Genomic DNA, 25,656 nt, shown 5'->3' on the forward strand with positions numbered 1-25,656 from the left:
CAAGTCTTTGTCCAAGTAAAACCCGTCTGAACGTCACATTCGGGGGTGAGGTAGCCATTACAGTAGCAATGGTATCACCTTGACGACGAACAATCCTATAAAGAGCAGGATACTGTTCACTTAGGGGTGCGTTGTCAAGCCAAGCATCTTCCCAGAAACGTATTTGTGCTCCATTTCTGATTGAAAAAGTGCCATGGCGAAAAAATTCATTTTTAGTCGCCATTAGCCCGGCCCAGAAGTGAGAATCCCCTGGTTTCCAAACCATTTGGGATAATGTCCTCGAACCGATATACTTTCGGCGAAGGATAGTCTGCCAAATCCCATCCTCAGTGAGGAGCTTAAACAGCCATTTTCCCAATAGGGCCGAATTCTTGACTTCCAAATCATGAACTCCAAGCCCACCTTGGTCTTTGGGACTACAAACTATACTCCACTTAACCAGTCGATATTTCTTTTTCTCACTGTCCCCTTGCCAAAAGAATCTGGATCGATAATAATCGAGTTTATGCAGAATTCCTTTTGGTAAGATGAAAAATGATAACATATACAGTACCATGTTTGTGAGTACCGAATTAATGAGTATCAATCTTCCACCTAGGGACAGCAACTTGCCTTTCCAGCTACTAAGGCGTTTTTGTAGTCTTTCTTCCACTAATTTCCATTCCGCGATTGTAAGTCTCCGATAATGAATCGGAATACCCAAATAACGAATCGGAAATTGGCCTTGCCCACAACCAAACAACTCTGCGTACAGAGTCGCATCATTTTGGGCATCACCGAAGCAGAACAATTCACTCTTATGGAAATTGATTTTCAATCCTGACAATTGCTCAAAGGCCGCCAAGATTAATTTCAAGTTCTGAGCTTTTTCAAGATCATGATCCATAAATAGAATTGTATCATCGGCATATTGAAGTATAGATAAGCCACCATCAACTAGATGTGGAATCACACCTTCAATCTGGCCATCAGCCTTAGCCCGCTCTATGAGTATAGCCAGAATATCCGCTACAATGTTAAACAACATCGGTGATAACGGATCCCCTTGACGTAACCCCTTTCGTGTTTGGAAATAGTGACCGGTGTCATCATTGACCCGGATTGCGACACTACCCCCATACACAAAATCATTTATCAGAGCGCGCCACTCTGGAGAAAAACCTTTCATCCTGAGTGTTTGCTGTCGATGATCTCCAGCATGCTGGGCCGGAAGCAGCCGCCGCCGCCGTCACCGCAGCAGCAGCAGCAAGCGGCGGTGCAGAAGACAAACGGCCGGACCGGCAGCGAGGCCGTGGAGCCGATGAGCATCGACATCCTGGAGCCGTTCATGGACGCAATCACGCTGTCGGCGTTCACGGGGCCGGCGCTGGGCCATCCGACGCCGTTCTCGACGGCGAGCATGGACTGGAAGGAGACCCCGACGGCGCACGTGTTCATGGCGGACGTGCCGGGCCTGCGGAAGGAGGAGGTGAAGGTGGAGGTAGAGCAGGAGCGGGTGCTCCGCATCAGCGGGCAGCGCGCCCGCGCTGCCGAGGAGAAGGGCGACCGGTGGCGCCGCGTGGAGCGGAGCGCCGAGCGGTTCGTGCGCACCGTGCGGCTGCCGCCCGACGCCGACACCGACGGCGCCGGGGTGCATGCCTCGATCGACAACGGCGTGCTCACCGTCACCATCCCCAAGGACGACGCCAGGAAGGCCTACGGCAGGATCATCCCCATCACCAACTGATCGATCGACCATGCACCTGTCGACTTAATAAATTAGTATACGTACTAATTGAGTATCACTACTACTGCTGATGCTTGATTACTTGCCGCACTGAAGAGAACCGCAAGATGTTGGGGATAGGGCCAAGCAGCGGACGTGACAATCTATCTATCTACTAAGGCTCAAATCCCTGATTTGTGATTCAGAGACAATGCTACGCTCTCTTGAGTTAGTTTGTGCCAGTGATATATGTATGTCTTGTAATCGATGAATGACTTTACCCCGTGCTATACTACGACGGTGTATGTGGTCTCTCATTTAATTGACTCAAATTTTGCTTGCATCTAGCTAAATTCGAGTCAATTAACTTCGAACCGAGAGAGTATACGTTACATACGACACATAGTACTTGCCTATAGCTGCGTTCTTTACGAAATTCTAGGGAATTCAAAGACCAATCATGCAAATTCTCGACGACTTTGCCCTAGTTGGGGTGGACATTGCTCGTCTACATTATGGGATCATCTCCCTAATCCATAAAGTTAAAGGGGCAAACAATGTCAAACAGTTTAGGCCGATAGAATTCATTAATGTGATTTTGAAATATATTAGAATGTATTGCTCCTCTAGCGACATGATCGTCGACCATAGTCAAACCGTTGTTATTAGGGTAGGTGCTTACACTTAATTTTGTTATTAGGAAATGCTGACTTGTTCTCCTAGATAGTTCCGACATAGGGCTCTCAATTTTAGAATACCATATACAAAATTAAGTGGCAATTCGAGCAGGCATCATGTCCACAATGGGAGAGTGACCTATTTTTTGCTTGACTTGTGGATAGGGTTGGAACCTCTCCGCGACAAGGTTGTTCGTCTACTGTGATAACCCTTTAACGATTGTTTCCAGGGTTCGGAACAATGAGGGACAACGTATCCAGTTTAGACGTGCCTTTGGGCTGGCGGAGACGGTGGAATGGGACAATCTCTGTAGATTTTTTTATCTACGTCCCTTCTCCATAGGCGAAGACGTGGTCTCATGGGCCCTCGAAGTCTCGGGTGGTTACTCTACAAAATCTTTGTACCTTAGATTGTCGCAAGAGGTGGCTGTCACACGCTTCAAGGAAGTGTGGCGCACAAAGGTGCACCCTAAAATCAAAGTCTTTTTGTGGCAACTGAGTAGGGGTAGACTTTTGTTGTGCGAATAGGTGGCCACAGGGAACGTCCCCGGGCGGAAGTTGCGCTCTCTAGAGATCTTTAGGATTGCAACCACATCTGTTTTTACTATCACTTAGGAAAATTCATATGGGAGTGTGGGACCTCCTAAGTGGAATTGGAAACCAGCAGGGGTGGGGACTTTTTTGTCACAGTCCTCGTAGAATTGCTTGTTTCACCTTTGCGGCACACTTTGGAGTACACATAATAAGCTAACTATTGATAGGAAATTTATCAGCAACCTACCTGACGGAATGTTCAAAATGTCTATCTATATGCAAAACTGGAAGATACTAGTCAGATCGAGGGACAGGGAGTTGTTGGATGCGGTGCTGGAAGAGGTTCGGAGTCTACACTCTACAGGGTAGAATAAGGGCTTAGGAGTGCACAGACGCATTTTGACTACCTTGTGGGTATTTTCAGCGTTGTGTTTGGAACCTTGCAGTCTTGTATGTAGTATGTGGAACTAGTTTTAGACCTGCTTGTAGAAGATATTATCGTACCGTGTGTGACTTAATTTATATATAATTAATGTTGGGCCATTGGCCTTACATATTTTTTCAAAATCTATATCTACAAGAGAATTTGTAGAAAACTTATATATGCGTGCAACAGTAGCTATGGTGAAAACGATATTATATCTGCCTGGTTATTAAAAGCTTGATGGTTGAGTGTGGTTGGCTGCAATATGTCATATTGCTAAGTCTCACCAACTTTCAATAGTTAACTTGGCCAAAGTTGTGGTATAGTTTGGTAAAAATGGTTATCATGTTTGTTATGAATTTCCAATACCTTCGCCACCAAGTTCGGTTTCCAAGTTTAACGATGCAAATAATAAACAAGCTATATGGCCTATTTGATTCACATGATTCCAAAGAGGAAAATATTAGGAGAAGTATAAAAGTTAGATCTAGTGTTATGTTTGACTTACAAAAGAATAAATAAAAAATACACGAATATGCAATAGAACTTGTTTGGTTTGCCACATGAGAAAACGGTGTCAACAAATTAGGCTTTGTCATAATAGTTATAGAGACATAAGAAAAATTATGTGAGGTTGGACCCAATAAAAGAACTTCAAAATTACATGAAAAAAGTGTATAGGAAAATTCTTGTGTTTTTAGTTGCGCCAATCAATTCTACATTTTCTTTGTAGAATTTATTACATATTTACATTGAAAAAGTATTGTATTATAGGGTGAAACACTGATTCCCCCTGTTTCCTAGGTTCTCTTGTACAATCCAGAGCAGAAAATGATGGCCGAGACAATGAGATACCATAAGATTTTGGTAGGCAATATTTTAAAGTAGGTTCAAGGCCAGTAGTGTCGAAGGATAAAGAGGCGACGAGAAATTAAGATGAAATGAAATAGATATTGAAAAGTGAGATGTTGAAGTAGGCAAACTATTAAAGTATAGAACAAGAAAATGTTTTTTTCTCTATTGTACAAGAAGAAAAAGGAGTTTCTTTTGAACTTGTCGAACAAGAAGAGAAAAAGTTGCTTCCCCACGTGGTGAGCGAAGAGTCCCAAACTTGCGAGCAGCAAAAGGAGGCATATCCCCATCTTCCACCGACCCAAGCCCAGCCATTGACATTCTTGCCCGGCCGCCGTCGGATCAACCGCTCGCCCTCCCCCGCCCCTTGCTCTCCTCCGAGGGGATCCCGCCGCCGATGGGGTTCTTCCGCCGGATCGCCGGCATCTTCGGCGGCTCCAGGGACGACGCCGACCATCCCGACGCCGCCGGCGGCTACAGCGGCGGCGGCGACGTCCCGCACGAAAAGGTGGCCGCTGCGGCGGCGGCGGCCGCCGCCGCCGGCCACGCCACGAGGCGCGGTTTCAGCGTCCAGGTGCCCGTCCCCGTCGACCGGCCGGCGCCCGGGCCCGTGCTCGTGCCCTGCCATCCGGGGGACGGCGGCGTCCAGGTAATCCGATTGCTTCTCACCTCTATACACAGTCAGTGATGTGTGTGCTGCAGCTCTAGTGTCGCTTCTCCTTCTAGGTCTTAGACTCACTAGCGAGTGAGATCTTGGGAGAAGCTCTCACTTGTAGTTCTCTTGTACTGTTTTGCTTCCTGAAATGTTTTGGTCCTGGTGTAATTTCTCACTGAATTGAGATGTATGGTTCGAGGAGTAGGAGATTTCAGTCCCCCCTGAGGATCTTGACCATCACAGTGTCACATACGCTGCGGTTAGATGGCCGTGCCGTTGTTGAATCTAGTCGAACACCGAGGTAGTTGGTTTAGCACATTGATGCTGTTAGAGCAACAGAGGGAAGCTGCAACAGAGTAGGAAAGAATGCTCCGGCACCTAGTGCATTGCTAAGTGGAGAATGGGAGTTACTACCATATATTGGTGAACTCTGTTCCTAACAGTTATGAAGGGTGTATAGGAGCTCTCCTAAACAGTAGGTGATGTGGTTCACATGTGTTAGAACTTATATGATTTACATTTAGGACCATGTAGTGTTTTCGATAGATGGTTCATGGGTTTTAGCACCAAGATTTTATAAAGTAGGAACCATAGGATATTGTGCCCTTGATGGATGGGTGAGGAGGTATATGGCCTCGTCACTCGAAAATAAATTAGTTGAGATGCGGATAGTTCATACTACCTCCGTTTCAATGAATAAGGCGTGCACACATTTCAAGACGAACTGTGACCAAACAAATTGAGCAAAAAATCTTAATTGTATTGTACGTAATTGATATCCTTGGATTCATATTGAAAAACACTTCATAATGATGCTAATTTTAAACCAAAAATATTTGTATATTTAGAGTAATTTTTAGTCAAAGAAAAAACACGCAAAACGAGGGCGCCTTATTTTCTGAAACTGAGAAAGTAACATACTAAGACACCATCTATTTCTTTATAATGAAAATTCATTTGATTGGCAAAGCATATTTTGCACCATCTAATTCTCATTGTTATTTCTTCATTGTGTACCCACTCTCTTACATGTTTTAAGAACCTGAATCTTGATGTGCTGAGTACTGTCGAAATCTGTTGGATTCGTAGCCATTCAGAATTACCAGCTCTATGTGCTATTCTGTTGAAAATGCTCACTTGGCGGTGCCTGTTGGCTTGTTTCTTTAGGCATTCTTCTTGTCTCTGTAGGTATTATGTTATTGTTATTGCACATATACTTTGTGGAGTAATTAAGTCATGATTGGTTTACTATTGTCATTTTTAGTATTGGTGCGAGTTTGCCAAGAAGCACATTAAAGTTTGCTGCATCCTCCCTTCACAATTACTTTGCGACCTGGGCTTAGTCAAAGTCAAACTTTGATCAAATATTTACGAAAAAATATCGACATCTACAATACAAAGGGAAATACTTTTGTACTTACACGCATGGGTGTGGGTGTTTCTGTCACCGTCCGTTTTGTTTTGAGATTCAAATAAAAGGAGAGAGAAAGGAATCTTTCCATCTACCAAGACATTAAATCTATTTTATTCATGGTTTTAAAGGCGTCGCCTTAGAAGGCGACGCCTAAGCATCCAAGCGCCCCCCCTTCGCCTTAGAAAAACGCCCGCCTTAGGCGTCCAAGGCGTTGCCTAAGCGTCGGAGTGCCCCCCCCTCGCCTTAGGACGCCTTGGCGCCTTTAAAGCCATGATTTTATTGGAATCTTCATAAGTATATCTTTATATTAGAAGTATTTGGTATCAAGGATATTGATATTTTTTTATTCTTGGTCAAAATTTGCAAAGTTTGACTTTGACTAAACCCAAAACGTGAAGTAAATAAAAACGGAGGGAGTATGTATTGGTTCTACTTTATCTTTGAAGAGTCACTTTGGGATGCAAATCCTTTTAGTCTTATTAAATCCAGTATCATCACTTAGCCTACTCTATCATTAATAAGAGCTTGTTTTTATCAATGTTCGAGAATTCGGCGGATTCACCGATTAAATGGGCAGTTAATCGCTACTCAGAGGCTTACTGAAGCGTATTCGGTGAATTAACTGGTCACCCTGACTAACTGGCGGTTAATCGGCTGTCAGACCAGCAAGACCATTTAACTGAAAGGGTATGGGCGAGGCCAATATCTGGCCCGTGACCCCCGCCCAGTACCTCCCAGTAGACACTCCCAAATCTCAAGGGTTTGGGGATCTCCTCCCGCCCCTTACGTTGCCCCTGGTGGCTTGCATCTCCAGCAGCTCCAGCCACCGCCAGCCATCTCCGGCAGCTCCAGCCACCGCCACTCTCCCTTCTCCCTTCCCATTCCCTCCCATTCAGCTGCTCCCCGTCGCCCTCCATCCCCGACCTGCCGCCCAGACCTGCAGCAGCCCCGATCTGAGCCTCTACCTACAGCAGCCCTGTTTTCTCAACCGATTAATCCAGTTAACCGGCTGATTCACCAATTAATCGCTACTCAGTGGCGAGCCGTTACCAGTTACTGAATTCCCGAACATTGGTTTTTATTGGGTGTAAGTTACGTCATGGTCAGTTTTAGGTAGCATATGCACTACTCTTACTGTTACCAATTAAACGATGAATTTGAAGACCTAGCACTAGGCCTGGATAGTGCATATGCACTACTCTTACTGTTACCAATTAAACGATGAATTTGAAGACCTAGCACTAGGCCTGGATAGTGCACTCCTATTGGACCACACTCCAGGGAAATCTGGCCTGGATATTTGTGTAATGTACATAATTTCGAAACGCATTACAGACAGTGCCTGGACACCTCTCCGAAGTTTGATGCATAGTAGAGTTTGCAGCCTGGACACCTCTCCAAAGTTTGATGCATAGTAGAGTTTGCATATCTGGCATCTGGCTGCTATTTCTGCTGTTGATTGTTAATAATGCCTGCAAATATGAGTTTTAACATGAATGCATCATATGTTCATTTGGGTGATTATTGCATTTTAGGCGTACAGGTGATATTTGATTTATTAGTTTAATATCTGCCCAGTTCAGAGTACAGTGTTTCTAATACCTTAATTTTGTGAGTTGCATAAAACATCTGGTATTGAATGTCAGCAGTTTGAAGATAGCATTTTGGGACTACTGATCACCAAACCTGTTGTATGTAGGCAATATAATTCTCACCATTGCCTTCACGGTGTTTATGGTAACCCAGTTGACCTCTGTTGTAGACTTGCAGGGCATCAGACTAGCATTTTTTCTCTGTGTGTGCAGGAAGATTTTTATGAAAAATGAATGGGCGTGGAGCATTATTGTGTTATACTTAATACCACCATAGAGTTTTATTAGGTCTGTTTAGCTGCAATATTTGGTGTCATTTTCAGATGCCTACTCTTTACAAGCAGATGGCATCCACATTGGCTTTTTCTGTAATGGAACAACCATGCGGGGGACTCTTTTATTCCATTGATTAGCACTTCTAGATCTTGCATCTATCCAGAACAGTCTGTTACCCATCTATTGTCTTTTTATTGAATGGTTATGTCCTCAACCCGTCAAAATGTTTCTTTTGCATTGTCGATAAAATGAATTCCTTTCATTGTTGGGAAATGGCAAATGCTTGAGATTTTGCTGCTTCCATCCCTATTGTTTGAACACAAATTTATTCTTGTCCTATCTGTTCAACCAGGGTTTTCGGTGGTACACAAGGAGGCTGAGGATCGACGAAGACGGTGACGTCGCCGACGAGTTCTTGGACGAGGTTCTCCCGGAAAACTTTGCCAATAGCGACGTAGCTCCGGTCGGAAGGTTTCAAGTGAAATACAATACGAGACCAACCGCTCTAGCAATGAGAAAGCAGACGGTCGCTGTCGATGGCGACATCCGCCATAGCCTGGAGCACCAAGGGAAGCTCCAGTGGGTGTGAGGGGTGCAACGTGAGACTGAGTTCTAGCGCCGAATCAAGAACGGCCGTCCGTGCCCTGCTGGCCCTAGTAGCAGAGTCTGACCTCCGCCCCTTGCTGTATGGAGCCTCGGAGGAGTGGGTCTAGGGTTCAGGGCTATTGCATTGCACCGTTCTCGGTTCAGCGTGTCGGGATCTTGGCCGGTTATTGTTGACCAGATCCCTTTGTACCAGTAGTAGTAGTTGTACATTGTTGGGGAGTGACGGAGGGAAAAGAGCTGCTGGAACTGTTGAATGGGGAATGTTATTATGTACTTGCAAATAGAGGCAGCTCTGGTTGTTTGAACCGACAGAATGATGATTTCTGTGTTGGATTCCTTGTGTTCTCTGATGGTTTTCGGTCTGCTTAATTTCCTGAACTTTGCACGTGCGTGCTGCTCATTTTTTTGGCCATCTAGGCTGCGTTTGGCGTCATGGTGGATTATTGTGATAATTCTGTTTACCTAATCAACTTAATACTCCCACTATTTTAAATTACTTTGTCTATTAGTTTTGGTCAAAGTTAGCCAAAGTTTAGTCGAACATATAGATCACACCTGGTGTGCCGAGTAATGTGAAATTGAGGGTGTACGATGATCCGATTTATAATTGATTGTTTTTTTTAACGGAATTGTTTGTTTTATTGTTTGACTGCCTTGTACTTGTCTCTCTTGAGTCCGCTGACAACACTCTTTTTTTATTGTTTGACTCCTTGCATTTGTCTCCCTTGAGTCCATTGACACAAACCGTGTTTAGACTAGTCACAATGGGAAATATCATGCACATGATACTAGTTTATGATACTACCCTCACAATGATTAAGTTTTCTAATCATATCATGAAACCACTCTCATCTCTCATCTCATTAATTAGTGTGCCACATCAGATTTTTGCCAACATGGCATGCATGATACTACTTATGATACTCCCATTGTGGCTAGTCTTAGGAACATATAGACCACACCTCGTGTGCCGAGTAATGTGAAATTGAGGGTGTACGCGATGATCCGATTTACAATTGATTGTTTTTTTTTTTAATGGAATTGTTTGTTTTATTGTTTGACAACACTCTATTTTTTGACTCTTTGCATTTGTCTCCCCTGAGTCCATTGACACAAGCATCTGCAGTAGCCCTCCCATTCGGCTATTGGGTGCACTGAACGGTGAACTTTGCTTTGTAATGGCCCCAATGGCATCACTATGGCGCTCCTAGGCTAACCTCGACCCATATAGTGCTCCTTGGGAGTGATGGATGCAAGTGGTCGCCACCACGTCGGATGCGACATGCGGGCAAGTCCTGGAAGTGCACGGTCCAAACCCTCACTTTCACTCCCCCTCCCTCTCATTTTATTTCTCCCACATGTTGCTCTTGTTTCCGCCAATCTCTTGTTGTCGACGCATCGCCTATCCCATGTTGTCGTAGCCGATGCACCCTGTTCTCGCCCATCCCATATCGTCGCCATGCCACCAAAGGCAATGAAGGCGATGCCCTTCGTGAAGCCTCATCACAAGCCTTGCGGAAGCTGGATAGGATGTCGGATTATGCTTGGGAGAGGGATTTGTATTCCTCGGATGGCGAACACACATGACTGATGGTGCAAACTCGTTCATGAGATGAAAAATTCATATGAATGTAGTACTAAACTACAAACCCTGCATTTTTTAAAAAAACTGGCCATTCTATTGTTTTCGTATACCCACTGCCAATGGATCGACAATTTACATCAAGAAACTAAATTCGAAAGCTTGCTTGATGCAAACAAAACATGTAAATGATCCTAAATCTGAAATTCATGAATTCCTCATGTTTATTTTATAAGAATCAAACAAACCATGACACTACGGACACGGTGCTTTTGCTTCCTTTATTTAAAATACATTTTAAACATAGTAAATAATATCAAAACAAAATGTTGCGCGTATATCTCAATGAAGTCGTTTCAGGAAAAAGTGAATTGTTATGTGGCTTGTGCAAATAAGGCAAAAATCGATGCTACAATAAGGCTTCTTACTAGGCATTTCTTTGTCTTTTTTGCACATGCCACAAAATTATCATTTTAGTGTGAAACTATAAGCGATGACATAGAATGCAAAAGTATACGTGCTAAATTTTTTCTCCAATTTTTTTAATATTTTAAAATTCATTTTTTGGGTAAAGGAAGCACATGCACCTGGGATCAAAAGTGCATTTCCGTGACACTACCATGAATTTACTTTTTTTCTTTAGCTTCCACGCTTTATGACCCTCGCCCATTTTGCAAGTTGCTTCTAAGAAACCAACATTATTGCCCTTCCTTTCCATTATTAAAGATCGATACTAATTGGCAATGACATGGCCTCACAAGAAAAGAAACAATTAACTACAGCTACCAGTACCGGAGAAGATATGGCCAGCATGGCGCCGGCGCCGGCGCCGGTTGTTGCAGCCATCCAAGTGGGCCACCCAGCTAGCCCTATCCATCCATCCATCCATCGAAGCCTTCCGGCTCACGCCATACGCGCCCGTTGGATGGACCAGGCCCACCAATCGCTGCCGCGTAGACCCAGGGCCCCACCATCCCTGAGCTCTCGATCTCGACCTTTGCAGTCCACCGTGAGCCAGGTCCACGCCAATCTCCCCATCCGAGCTCCGAGCTCCATCTCTCTTCTTCCTCCTCGATCCCTCCCTCCCAATCCACCCCCTCCACCACAGCCGCATTTCCTTCTCCGCCGCCGCCGCCGCCGCATTTCCTGGGTTCGGCCAGAGCTGCTTCTCCGCTTGGTGCCCTCGTTGCGCCGGTTTCCCTCGCCGGCGGGGATTCGCCCGCCCCACTCGTGCCGCGAGCCTGAGCACGGTGAGCTTGCTAACTCGCAGGGTTACGTGGCCTCTCGCTCGCATTCCGCGAAAACCCCGCGGATTTCTGGTTTCTGTGGGGTGGTTCGAAATCGCGGTGCCAGATGGAGGAGGATAGCTGTGGTCATTATGTGTCAAAATTAATTAGGGTTAGGGTGCATTAATTAATGCTTCTAGTTGTAAAATTCTTGGAAGTTTAGTGGGGTTATTTTAAATCGCCGTAGCTTACTGCCCAATTGGGACACACCAGGGAATCAAACCGAGTGGAATATCAACTTGCTTGCAACGCTCTGAAACCTTTTGCTTCGACGATGAAAACCTGTTCTTACTTCCCTGCTAAAATATTTGATTCCCTTTTCTTTTGTTGCAGCAGTAGGTCTTTCGGCTGCCCCTGGTTATTACTGGCATTCTGGTTGTGATGGAGTGATTTGGAAGACTTGGCCGCCCGGAAGCTTTGTTGGTGGATCCGATGGGGAGCACTGATCCTAGCACGCCGTCCAAGGCTTCAAAGTCGTCGGAACAGGTGCTTGACTGCACGGCATCTTTACCTTTCCAAATGTTTATCTTGTGGTGCACTGGTGCTTAGTTTGGTGCTAATCATCTCCTTAAAAGATAAGTGGAATTGTTTTGTACCCCGTGTTTCTCTGTATAATTGGATGTGTGCCAAGCTCATTGTGATACTTATGAACCATGTTACTTCCAAATTAGAGGAAATTTAGTAAGTATTGTATGATTTAAAATGTAATAGAAGTGCATACTCATTTGCTCAGACTATCATAATTTGGCAGTTCCCATGTGGCAAGGAGATAGAAATTAATGGAGTTAGGGTTAGGGTTATACAGATTTGGGATTTGCAACAGGATAAACGGGAATTTTGGATGGAATTGGTGCTGCAAATGGCTCTCTTTAGATTGATTAGTTAATTTGGCAGAAAAATTTGCGGTTGGATTTTTTTGTGTTCGGTGGGCTGTTTTTTCGACAGGCTGTGTGGGAGTGCCCATGTGGGCCATGCCTGTTAGTTTTCGCGATTAGTTTGATAAAAAATTATATTTGAGGGTGTGTGATACATCTTGCCCCAGAACAGCCCTTATGTGATAAAGTTTGTGATTCCTTCATATTTACTCTGACATTTCTAAAACTGTGGGTTCAGCTCATTCAAACACTTCATGTCTGTGAAAAACTGACCCCACAGCTTGCCAGTCTAATCACCATTGTTTTCAACAAACATTTAACAGCATGGACTGCATTACCGAAATATTTCTTGGCTACTTCTGTTCTGGTTTCCTAGTCTAGTAGCAGAAGGAAATACCCCTGTTGGATCACAATACAATTTCTTGTTTCTGTTTTAATAAACATTCTCTTTTTGCTAACCCCCTCAGGAGCAACCTCCAGCCACTACCTCTGGAACTACAGCTCCAGTTTACCCTGAATGGCCCGGCTTTCAGGTTATCTATCTATGATTTAATTACCAATGAAGCTGGACATACAGTTTTTGTTACTGAATCAATCATTTTATTTAATGTTCTCATTGACTATCTCTGGTAAATCTTGGTAGGGATACTCAGCGATGCCACCACATGGGTTTTTCCCCCCTCCTGTTGCTGCAGGCCAGGCTCATCCATACATGTGGGGAGCTCAGGTTACTCCCTATAGGAAACTTCATCCCTTTTATCTCATTTACACTATTCAGCTTAAAGAACTAGCAAAGTAGGAACTTTGCGCTGTTTGGAATCTTAGTCTCTGTTATTGAAATGAGCCTATCTTGGTTGAGGGAGGGGGTTAGTGTCAGCCTCGGCTTGAACTTGGGGTCTTTCCTGCTTTGTTAATTGAAGATGTTGTTCCTACATATCTTGCTATTATTTCAGAAAGGTCCCTCCAATTTTATTTCCTCAATGATACTAAGTATTCTGTCAGGGGAACAAAGGGATCAAAGTTAGGGAGTGGCAGTTTGCTTACATATTTTTGTACGTAAACCTAAACTATCAACCCCTTAATTGCAGCATATGGTACCACCTTACGGGACCCCTCCACCACCTTATATGATGTATCCACCAGGAACAGTATATGCCCATCCCTCCACTCCTGTATGGACTTTTGCACCTGACAAGTGTAATCCATTATGTTATCTTCCGATTCGCACACCTTGTCTCCAATTTTACTGAGATGCTTGTACAAATCAATAACTAATTGTGCAGGGTGTGCATCCATTTCATTATCCTATGGCAACAAATGGAAATGTTGAACCTGCTGTAAGTAATAATCTCTTTTTCTGTCTTTATCTTTTGGTTGTCACTACTTCATGTAACTGTGACATATGTCTTTCAGGCAGCTGCTCCAGGTGCTCCAGAAATGAATGGTAAGTCTTGTCAAAGGTCAATATCAAGGTTATTTTAAGCTTGCGAATTATTTTTATGTTTCTTCTGATCATAATTTCAGGGAAAAATGAGCCCGGCAGAACATCTGGTCCATCTACCAACGGGGTTACTTCCAACAGGTTTTTTGTTAGCCATTTGTGGTAAATATGAGTTTCTTTAGTTCCAAAACAAGTAATTGTATGGTCCCTTCAACCTGCAGTGAAAGTGGAAGTGATAGTGAGAGTGAAGGAAGTGATGCCAATTCTCAAAATGTAAGTTTGATATCGATAATATCACTTTTTGATTAAAGTTTAATATAGTCAGATTCCTTATCAACCTTGTACAATAGTTAATTACGATTGAAAAAATAGTTTGTCAGCCTTGTGCCTATAATTTGACAAATAGTTTTTCCTGATGTCCTTTCTCTTGACTCATGGACTAAATTTGCTGTGGCAGGATTCACATTCAAAGGAGAATGATGTAAATGAAAATGGTAGGCATTTGGGGACTTATTGTAGTTTTACAATAGATAAATGAACTTGCACATTTCTTTGCATAAGATGGAGGGTGCATTCGGTCATGCAGGCAGTGCTCAGAATGGTGTATCTCATTCATCTTCGCATGGCGTATTTAATGAAACCATGTCATTGGTTCCAGTACAATCAGGTGCACTGATAGCGGGAGTTGCTGGTCCTGCGACAAACTTGAATATAGGAATGGACTACTGGGGTGCTACTGGTTCTTCACCTGTTCCTGCAATGCGCAGCAAAGTAGCGTCTGGTTCAGCTCGAGGAGAGCAATGGGTATGCACATGCTTCCTTACTTTGAGAACAAACATTGGACTAACATATTAAGTTTGAAAATTGGCATGCCTTGCTTTGTTACCACAATGTTTCTCTGTAGAATGGAATCGGGCAACTAGTTTGCCATGTAAGCGTGCTTGTTTTCTAGTGCTTGACCATACATTTGCATTAACAGAGTCCACTGGAACACAGCTGCTATGTCACCGTGCTTATACTGTAGTTCTTGGTCATACATAAAGTACCTTTTGATGACCTTTTATTTCATTTCAAACTTCAGCTGAAATTTATCTTTCACTGTTCAGTGTGAACTCAGTTTACAATGTTATGCTGTTGTGTTCATAATTTAGTTCTTGATAGTACATATTTATCGTCTTCGGTGATTTTCTCCATAAATCAATGTAGGAAAGGTAATAACTGTACCCTTGCCAATATTCAGGATGAAAGGGAACTGAAGAAGCAGAAAAGGAAGTTGTCTAATCGGGAATCAGCACGCAGGTCCCGTTTGCGCAAGCAGGTATGATGTACTAAACACATGCCGTATTCACCATTCACTTGAACACATTAGCTAAGCATGGTACTGTTTGTTCCAGGCCGAGTGCGAAGAGCTCGGCCAACGCGCTGAAGCTTTGAAGGCGGAGAACTCGTCTCTTAGGGTTGAGCTCGAACGGATCAAAAAGGAGTACGAGGAACTTCTTTTAAAGAATACTTCTCTAAAGGTAGCTAAATTCACATAGTCCCTGAAGAATAATTGTCTATATCTGTGGATATCCCCTTTTTTTTTGGTTAGCTGGGGTTCATGAACAGTACTCCATCGTGTTCCGGCAATAATCTCAAGTTCTAAAAAATTGACAGAGTCCACCTATTCTATTTGTATTATAATATATTTATAAAATTTATCAAAATTGTATATCATGAAAGCACATCTTGAGAAATTCACACATGATTTTAACAACTATTTGATCTAGTATATTTAATCAAGTTTCAACAAGAACGGCAGCTCATAACTAAAACTGAGCATTTATTCGCTGCTGCTGGTCTACTCTTTAACTTATACATAAGTACTACACATATTATTATTTGGGCACAGAAATTTACCTAGATTTTTTTGTACCTGCAGGAGAAGCTAGGGGAGACTGGCGGCGATGCGGTACCCGACATGAACGAGCGGAACGACACCAACGGCAGCCACCACGAGCAGAAGGAAGCCTGACCAGTGCAACACGGACTCCGCTACTTACTTAGCTCCAATGATGACGATTCTTGTAATAGATCAACTGCAAATTTGCTACACAATGATTTTATTTTAGTTATCAAAGCGTCCTCTGTGCCAATCCCAAGTTCTGAGAATGGCATGGCAAGCTGTTGCTACCTGCAGCACTACTTACTCCTTACACCTTGTTCTTCTCATGCTATTGTGGAAAATAGAAATCATTTGTGCACTCCTACTTTTATACAGAGAATACTCATTTTAAGTTTTGTTCATATTTTGCGAATCAAACATTGCGCCAAAATACTTGTTCCATCGGGTTTTTGGCCAGTTTTCTTTGTTAGGAGGCCAGTTGTTATTCTTGTGTATGTAAATGGAAAAGGCAGAGTTCCTATTCAGTCAGAGGAGGTTGGTGCTCACATTTACACACATGTCGGCGCATCTTGCTAATTTAGTTTGTTTTTTTTCGCGTTACTGCTGTTCAATTCAATTTGAGAGGGATATGTATCAGGGTTTGCTGCTGGCCACATCCAGCTAGCGAGTGAAGCAGGACACATCACCAAAAGCCCACCTCTCTTCTGTTCTAATCTTAGTCCCTGATCTTCTCCATGAGCCCCCTCCCCTCCCCCCGTGGTGGGACCAGATCTCCTACATCCGCCGCCATGTTGAACATGACCTCTCCTGCATCCCCACCACCGCCGACGTTATGGGCGCGCACGTTGACCACACCCTCTCCCGCATCCCTGCAACCGCCTACATCCCCGGAGCGTCGCGTGCCTCCACCACCTTTGCCGCTCCCCTCTCATGCATCCCCGCCGCGACCACTCCAATCGCCCTATACATCCCCGTAGCCGGCACCCCATTCACCCCTCTCTCCCAAAGAGAGAATAGCCAACGACGAAGACCACACACTCTTAGTCCCCGCCTCTATCGACTAGGCAAAGCATAGTCATTTGTGTCTTTCTTTGAGGAAGTTAGTCTCAGTTAGTCACTAGTGGTATTTTGACACTTTGGTTTCTACTAGTGGTATTTTAGCTAGTTCGGTTTTGACTAGTGGTGTTTTGGCTGTTCTCTCTTCAATATTCAGTTGGAGAGTGAGATATCAGGGTTTGCTGTTTGCTTGCCAGCAAAACCCCACACATTTACCTCTCTCTCTCTACCGATGGTATTTTGGTTAGGGAAGTGGAACCTAGCCACCAGATTCAAGTTCTTAGGGACGCATATTTGGGTTCTTATTACTGTAGGGGCTTCCCCCTATCGTATTTCTTTCAAAAAAATACTAGTGGTATTTTGGCAAGTTCGGTTTTGAGATTTTAACTACGGACGCGGATAATTTCCCATCAACCTGGTTTCATGTGTAATTCACGAGCAAAAGATATGCAATTGCACATGCATATCCAATTATAAATTCATGTATAATCCTCATATGCACGAATCACGATACAAATCTAACGGTCGTCGAGTTGATGAAGCTTTAACTTAGTTCCCGGCTAACCGGAAGTTAGCAGTCCGGTTTAACTAGTGGTATTTTGGGTGTTCTCTCTTTAATATTCAGTTGGAGAGCGAGATACAGTATCAGGGTTTGCTGCTAGCAAAACCCCACGCACTTGCCCTTGCCTCTTCTCTTCCCCACCGCCACCACCCCCCGCCGCGCCCTCCCCATCCCGCTTCCGCCGCCGGCGAGCCGGGGATGGCGGACTTCGACGACGACTGGTTCGACGATAACGCGCAGTTGCTTGACGCGATCTGCCGCGACGCCGAGGAGGCCTCCGCCTCCCGCAACCCTAGCGCCACTCCTGCTCCAGTCACCCAGTACCTTCCCGCCGCCCCCGCCGCCGCCGCCGCCGCCGCATCTTGGCCCCCTTCCTGCTTCTCCACCACCGCCACCACCTCTTCCGCCCCCCTCTCCCGCGTCCCCGCCGCGCCCCATGCCTCCGCCACGCCCCTCCCCCGCATCCCCAATGTCGCCGCCGCCTCCCCTTTCCCCCTCCCCCGCACCCCCGCGGCGGCCCGCGCGCCCGCCCCCGACTTCTTCTCCCCTCCGCGCGAGCTCTCCCAGCGCGCCGCGGCCAGCGGCGGCGGCTTCTCCCCGCCGCGCGAGCTCTCCCAGCGCCCGGCGGCGGAGGAGGACAGCGAGTGCCAGATCATCGAGGCGATGGGCTCCACGACCACCGACCGGGCCAGGACCGTGCCGCCGAGGGACGCTAGGGCGGCGAGCCAGGCCCGCGTCAAGACCTTGCCCAGGGGGAGGCAAGCTAGGGCGGCGGAGAGCAAGTCGGTCGAGGAGATCAAGGTGAGATTGCCATTTTTGCTGGTACTCACCTTGCTGGTATGCCTGTGCTTTCTTGGTTTTCTGACGCGCGTGGTCTTTTCTCGCTGGGTGTTGCAGATGCAGAGGGAGCTGGAGCGCGTCTTGAAGCAGATGAACGACATGGTGCGCATCTCACTGGCTGCCCTGCTATTGGTATTCGATAATGCAGCAGTAGTAGTAGTACTAGTTTTTATCATTTATATCAGTGCCCGTGCAGCGAAAATGATTCAGGCCTTAGTGCGTTATGCTCTTGTTTGATCCTACTTTGGGATGGGCACTGGTGTAAAGTTCATGGCAGCTAAGGCTAGTAGTATTGAAGTTGGCCCTTGTTTTAAGTTGCGAATTAATCTTGCAGAAAAACGAGAACACGGAGCTGAAGAAAGGCATCAAAAATAAAGACCTTGAAATCGAGGCTAAAGAAGCAGAAATTCATATTTTGAAGAAGGCGAATCTGTAAGTGCTATTCTCTTTAATAATTTATTATTCATGCCCTTGGCACATCATGAAGCTGATGTAACATATGTTTTTTATGTGAAGAATCAATTTTTTTTTAACTAACCTTAAACCAGCCTGGATGGTAGGGAGTGGCTTTTTAAAACAGTAGTTGGTTCACATGTCTTTCTGTACTGCATTTGAGTGCATGCTGGATACTATATTAACATTAGTTTTTTGTGTATTCCGGGGCTGTTTTCCAGCAAAGATATTTGCAGTACAAGGATGGATATTGATCATGCCCCTGCAAATGAGGCTTTGCAAGCTGGGGGTTCTTGTCGCACATCCACAAGGAGAGCAGACAAGTTGAATGGAAAAAATAAGGACCTCTGTTCTTCCCGAGATGGTTTGTGTTTCAACGAGCATATTTGATTGATGCGTCTGACTTCTTGGAAACTCAAACACCAAAGAACTGTTAATAGCACTAAATAATTATAAATCTTTTTGAAGCTGAGTGTGTTTTCCTATCTCCTGTCTTCTAATATAATAAACGAGTGATTTCTTAATGAACAGGAACAAGTACCTCAGGAGCATATTTGGAGGAGAATGCACACCTTGAATTAAAAAATAACAAATGCACGGACAATAAGGCTAAAGGAGTCCAAACAGATCTTCCAGTGAACAATGAACATCTTGAGCACAAGAAAGTACCAATAAATAACATCTCTAGCAGCCTCTGTGCAATCTGGGGTAGGCCAGCTAACAGTATGCTGGGGAGGAGTCTGATCTCAAAGATCCTTGCTTCTTGCTCAGAAGAAATGTTGACACTTCTCCAGTCTACGAGATCGCCAGACAAGTGTGAAAACTCTTCTGAAGGGAGCTCCTCAATGCATAATGCTATATCAGAAGTATATGATATTATCATCAAGGTGATGGTCATGCAAAAGCACCTATTCTCTTTGCTATTGTAGCTCGCACTATATGTGCTTTTCAAGGGCGAAATGCTACTTTGCTTTTGAACTTTATTTTAATGCCAAAACCTGTCATACAATGCTTTGCAATTTGGCTGCTCTGTGATATAGTGATAAGAGGGGTACAAGATTTGCTTTCACCAGAATAATGTCACGTTTGAATAGGGAATACTATGCCCACCCATTTGTTGTTTTTGGAGTACCTAGTGTAAGAAACGTGTATATTTCTTTTATATTAGCTGTGTAGTATCCTTGTTGTACAAGGGGTTTACACAACATCTGTATGTATATATCAATGCTACTACTAGCCTTTTCTTCTAAATTCTAATCAAGTTAGTCCCTCCCTAAAAAAGAGGGGCCATTTTTTGTAACGTCTTGTTCGCAAATGTAGGTTTATTTTGGTCCGATGTGAAATAAGTGTGTTCTCCCCTATACCCAACACATATGCAGTTTTAATTTTTATTACTGCATACATGCATTGTATATAGCATACCCTATATTTTGAATGATGGAAGTACATATTCATTTGAAATAACATCTCATATTTTTTCTGTTTTGTTCCTGCAGGTGAATAGTGACGCAGTACCTGTACAAACTCTTCTTGAAGCATTGCTAAATCTGTGTGTTGTTGGTAATGTGAGAACCTATTATCTCACTGTATTTCCATAGCAAGGTTGCTTATTTTTTCCATGACCAGCCATTGTGCTTTTCCACTGGCATACGAAAAATAGGTTTATCACTCCATACAACCAAATACTAATGAGTTCAGTTTATTAGTGATTTTTAACATAGTTGGGTACACTGACAGCATGAATAATTGGAATGCAGTTCTCTGTTTTATTTGTAGTCACTTTTGGGAAGGTAATGGTTGATTTAAAGTAATTGTCGATGGACAATGAGTTACCTTTGACTGGTTTCCATCTTAGACATTTTTGATGTAAAAAATCTAGCCGGACCAGAACCGGCAGGAATAAATAAGAACCATCACAATAGTTGTTTTCCAAACCAAGTTCTGAGCACAGGTTTCCTCTTACTCCTAGGTTGTTGTTTATTGAACAATAGAAGTCTCACCACACCAGTTGACACTATGTAGACTCTGGAAACTGCTAGTTTTAATAGCTACAGTTTACTCATGCAACTACGCAGCTGTAGGTTGAGTCAGTAGATTGGATAGTACAGTTGCTACTGAGTTGAAGGATTAGTAATTAAAGATATATATTTTTTGATTTTTCTCTGTAGTGCATACTGCATTGTTGTTAAGCCGTCTTGGCTTTTCAACGTTGAAGTGAAACAGTCATCTTTTTAACTACTTGGAGTCTTGAATTTTAACCGGCCAGCTCATTTATGCATGTATTTTACCTGCTCCTTTCAGGTCGTTGTTGTTGGTAGGGCCCTGCGGATATTGTATAGCATCTTGCAAAACTTGCTAACCCATGGAGTCAAGTCTAACCAAAGGTATGCTTTGCCTCATTGGATATATTTCTAGTATCCAGGATAGCTGCTATGTGATAAACAATTTGTGGTGGTGAATGTAAGAAAAATCACCAACTAAATATTAAAATAAATTAGTAGTGTATAAGACAAGGTGAATGTAGAACAGCTGTTTTGCTGGACTCTGTATGAATGTCATGTCTAATGATCCATTGACCTTTTCCTTGTTGGCATGGTTGCCTTTTTGTTTGTCAAATATCCTTTTCCTTTTGGTACTTTGTTAGTTTATTTTACTTCTTTATAATCATAGGCTCCTATGCTTATGAACTTTAATACGATTTTCCTCAGTGTAAACTCAGGAACAATGTTATTATTGGGACGAATGCTAACGGTAACATGGAAATGGGGAGTAACAGTAGGTTGCTTAATGCACCTGGCATGGAGAATCTAGTAAGAAGTGAAGATGGACTTCACATTGGAAATATGTTTCTTCCTTCTACATTCTGGCCTTCATTCTTCACTGCTGTGCTACAAATTGCGCTAAAGTATTCAGAAGAGAGTATTCGTGTTGATGCACTATCCATAGTTATTCTCGTTGTAAGGACAAGTGATCCCAAAGTGGAACGTGAAAAGTAAGCAATCATGAGCTATCTTTTCTTAAATTGGTCAAACTTTTTAATGCTATTATTGCCAAATGATATTCTGCTACTACTTTCAGATTTGGATTTACTTCTGTAATGGAAAGCTTACATCCATTGTTGCAGAAGGAAAATGGATTGCTTGTAAAGAAGCATTCTGTGCATCTACTTTTTTTGCTTTTGAACTGTAAGTTCTTTTGGTTAGATATTCCATTTCTCGTATTATCTTTAGAAACTTAAGATGTTTTATACAAAGTACTGTTTTTGCCAGTTGAATGCTCCACTGTGCATTCTGCAGAGTAGCTAGTTATTTTGACGCCATTTTCATGGATTCCTTAGCTATTTAAGGGAGTATAGGTAGCAAGTTCTAACAAATTGACTATTTGGGTGATAAATTCTTTGAGTTAACTTGACTTTTCTTGAGAGATAAATTGACATGTCGAAGTTCGAAGCTGTATTCTTCTTGCAAGTGATCCTGCGGGAACAAATGTTGCTAGATTTCCCCCTTCATCCATTTCATATGCGACTGCCAGGTGAATGGAAATGAAATACTTCTCCTTCCTCTTGGGAAATTTTTCCGTTGAACATACATCCAATCCCCACCCATCCCTCTATAATTCCTTCAGTTTCTTAGATTTTTTTTCTTCTTTCTGGTGGTACCAAACAGCCACCTAATATCTACGTAGTAAAAACCTAAAACTGAGGGTTTCAGTTCATATGTTAAAAAAACAATTGTCTAGAGATGACAGTACATGTACCTTCAAATTTAGATATGGTTTGAGTTCATACATGTGAGACCATATTCGGTTTTAGGGTTTAGGGTTTTAAACAACTACGTGCTGGAAGAAGAATTGTTATTCTAGCCATGTTTGTTCAATCTCAGTGGTGTTTCATTCTGAAGAAATCTTTAACATGATGTTAATATTTTCTTTCCTGCTATTTGGCTTTCCCTGTGCCAGTAACTGCAACCTAATTCCTGTTGCTGCCTTAATGGTAGGCCCAACGATGTTGAAGCTTCTGTGCAATGGAGGTACAGATGGCTCTGAAGTGATGGAAGCTGTTGGATCTGAAAATGATAGATCACAACAAGCTATAAGCGCAGTACTTCAGGACTTGTCTGAATGTTTTACCTGTGAGGCAACATCTTCTCTGGTGTGTTCCTTGGTTCTTTAGTGATTCAGTCAGGACTCTGCATAAACACATTTAGCTTTAACTTTTTGTTTGAGCTCCCTGCATCCACAAAAGAATGTCTCAACTTTGTCAAAATATGCATGTATCTAGAGTTTTAGTGTGTAGATACATGCAAATTTAGAAAAAGTTGAGACATTCTTTTGTGGATGGAGGGAGTAGCATTTATAGGTTGAAAACTTTTTCACCTAATTAAGATTCTAGCCTGCATGGATTGAACGGAGTAATGGGTTCTTTCCCTTACCATCCTAAAAAAAATTGTGGCATTTGCTACCTTCAAATTTTTAAGCTCGATTGCAACAATAGGAGTTCATCACAACTAAGTGTCTTAAGTGTTTCATTTGTTTCCATTGTTTTACAACTAAAGCAAGCTGATATTTTTCAGGAGCTCAAGCTTTGTCGTCTAGTTGTCAATCTATTAGCATACATAGCATCTAGTGGCAAGTTGGGATATCAAGTGCTTCTAGATTCAGTGACTGCCAATGGTTCCAGCTTTTTGGAGTTGATCATGGAAGTCCTTGCTTCCCAGATGGAACAGGAGGTTGATTTTTCAACTGAGGCACACGAGCTATTGAAAGAAAGGTAAATTGAAAAAATTCTCCGTACTAAACTATGCATTTCTCCCAGTCTGTCGCATGTTTGTATGAATGTTCCATGCACTCTGTTTATTGCCAACTGAAGCTACTGTGTTGGCACGCTCAAAGTTTCAAAATATTCTAAAATAGTTCCACAATTAAGAGATACTATCACAAGTAAATGACAGGTTAAGTCTGAGACGGTGTCACGAAATTGTTGTCATTTATCGTAACTTACAACTGTGGATGCTTTTGTGTTGATTGTAGTTTACAACTGTGGACGTTTTTGTGTTGTTTAAATATGAGAGTTCTCTGTGCTGTATTATTTGTATTTCATGTAACATAAATGTTTCCTGTAGGTATTTGCTGATGAGAGAAGCCCTGATCCTTCTGAACCGATTAGCTTCACACGCTATGTTTTCGAAGCCAACTCTGGAAGTGTTGGTAGGCAGTGGTAACCAGTGCGCAAGCTTGACAATTGATACTGCGAACCGGCTTCCCCAGAGGAGCAAGTACCCCTTGAGGCACCTTACCGAGCTGAATCCCCAGATGGCGAACGACCTCGCAGAGCTGGCCCAGAAGTTCCGTTCGCGAGTGTACGGTTTCCTGGAAGAGCAACAGCATTCAAAGGCTGACCGTTCCAGTTCAAGTGGTCCGGCCAAGAGTCTGCGACTGCCTCCTAGAGTTCCAAGATAGTTGGGTCTATCTTAGCTTACTGGAGATTGTTTTCTTGATTTTTTTTTTCTTTTGGGCTAACCGTAGTAGGGTCTTTCTGGGTAGGGCGAGTAGGTAGGTTTTGGCTGGTGGTGTACAGTGGGGTGTGATTCCTCGCCATTTTGGGGATGTGTAAGTTTGAAAACTCGAGGGAATGTGTTGTTAGAATTGTACTGAGAAATTGGCATACGGCACAACAGCAGTTCGTGGCAAGATAGTCATCTTTCTTTTTTGTATTTCATTGATTTTTTTTGGGCGATTTGCTGTACTGAATTGATATGACAATGTAAGGAAACTAAGTTCTGCCATGTGGCTAAATCTCAGATTTTCTTAAATAACAAGCATTTCCCATTTAAGAATAATTATACTCCCTCCAATCTATAATACGTGTCGAGGGTTTAGTTCAAACTTCAGCCTCTGATCAATAATTAGTGTCGAAGTTGTAGCTCAAATTTAAACTAAACGCTCCAAACTCATTATGTATTGGAAGGAGTAGCTTTTATCACTAGTTAAACAATTAGTTGAATATTTTCTGAACAAGCGTTGTTTTTAATTAGCAAAAAAGCAAAAGAAATTTTGCAAGAACACAGCCAAAGGTAGAATCAGTGCACGAAAGTTTTGCGTGAAGGAAAGGAAGGAGGAGGGCACAACGATAGGGTGTGCTTTTTGTGGGTGGGGTTGAGAAACAGCGATGGGCGTCCTTGGTTCCGCGCTCCAGGCACAGGCACCTGGCTATGTTGGTTCCCACGCGGTGTCCGTTTCAATTTGGGAAAGTTTTTCATGTGATTAAGGGACTCTAATTAGGGTTGCTCGAACGTGTTTATCCGTGACAATATTATCTTATTTGACACCCTAAACAGTATTTCCTCCGATTCATGATAAGTTTTATGATGTTAGTTTAAACTAGCAGGAATGGCGCGGCGGCACGCCGCGCCGACAATGTAATGCGATGGTGTAAATGATTTTAAGACCACATCTAAACTGATAAAAGTAATACATATTTCGCTGTTTAAACCATGGGTATTAAGATGAAGAAAATATATTTCTACTATAAGTTAATATGGCGGCGTGGAGACAATGTAATGCGATGGTGTAAATGATTTTAAAACCACATCTGAACTGATAAAAGTAATACATATTTTGCTGTTTAAACCATGGGTTTTAAGATGAACAAAAGATATTTCTACTATAAGTTAATATGGCGGCGTAGAGATGTGCTAGAGACCGGATGATGAGCATCTAAAATAGCTCACGTGTTTATTGCCAAGATTTCTTATGTTGTGTACACCTTACATCATGAATGGAGATCTGTTTGTGATAAGCAAAAAAGTTTAAAACACTCGGTGATTATATTTTTACTGAACCTATGAGTAAGTGTGTTAGCGGTAATAATTCTAATGGCACAAGAATTCATAAACTGAGTACAACGACCAATTCATGACATTCTTTTATATTGCTGGTAGAAT

The 25,656-nt window shown here is 43.1% G+C and overlaps 3 protein-coding genes across 3 annotated transcripts; all 3 read left to right on the top strand.

Annotated features, from left to right (window-relative positions):
• Positions 1-1,186: 1,186 nt before the first annotated feature.
• LOC127308592 (18.9 kDa heat shock protein) lies at positions 1,187-1,995 on the top strand. The gene has a single exon (XM_051339455.2). The coding sequence runs from the start codon at positions 1,187-1,189 to the stop codon at positions 1,724-1,726; it is 540 nt and encodes a 179-aa protein (XP_051195415.1). The 3' UTR covers positions 1,727-1,995.
• Positions 1,996-4,424: 2,429 nt separating this feature from the next.
• Positions 4,425-9,080, top strand: LOC127308591 (uncharacterized). Its single transcript, XM_051339454.2, has 2 exons — positions 4,425-4,841; positions 8,482-9,080. The coding sequence occupies exons 1-2, from the start codon at positions 4,590-4,592 to the stop codon at positions 8,716-8,718; spliced, it is 489 nt and encodes a 162-aa protein (XP_051195414.1). The 5' UTR covers positions 4,425-4,589; the 3' UTR covers positions 8,719-9,080.
• Positions 9,081-11,341: 2,261 nt separating this feature from the next.
• Positions 11,342-24,426, top strand: LOC127310674 (uncharacterized). Its single transcript, XM_071822051.1, has 27 exons — positions 11,342-11,567; positions 11,937-12,089; positions 12,946-13,011; positions 13,122-13,205; positions 13,567-13,650; positions 13,762-13,815; positions 13,892-13,922; positions 14,003-14,060; positions 14,141-14,192; positions 14,377-14,413; positions 14,506-14,723; positions 15,160-15,237; positions 15,314-15,439; positions 15,841-15,930; positions 17,486-18,223; positions 18,320-18,364; positions 18,597-18,694; positions 18,937-19,079; positions 19,247-19,602; positions 20,212-20,280; positions 21,017-21,099; positions 21,435-21,707; positions 21,794-21,944; positions 22,144-22,246; positions 22,711-22,865; positions 23,287-23,483; positions 23,836-24,426. The coding sequence occupies exons 2-27, from the start codon at positions 12,036-12,038 to the stop codon at positions 24,170-24,172; spliced, it is 3,780 nt and encodes a 1,259-aa protein (XP_071678152.1). The 5' UTR covers positions 11,342-11,567; positions 11,937-12,035; the 3' UTR covers positions 24,173-24,426.
• Positions 24,427-25,656: the final 1,230 nt, after the last annotated feature.

This window comes from Lolium perenne, chromosome 6 (genome assembly GCF_019359855.2).
Source record: "Lolium perenne isolate Kyuss_39 chromosome 6, Kyuss_2.0, whole genome shotgun sequence".
Taxonomy (NCBI): Eukaryota; Viridiplantae; Streptophyta; class Magnoliopsida; order Poales; family Poaceae; genus Lolium; species Lolium perenne.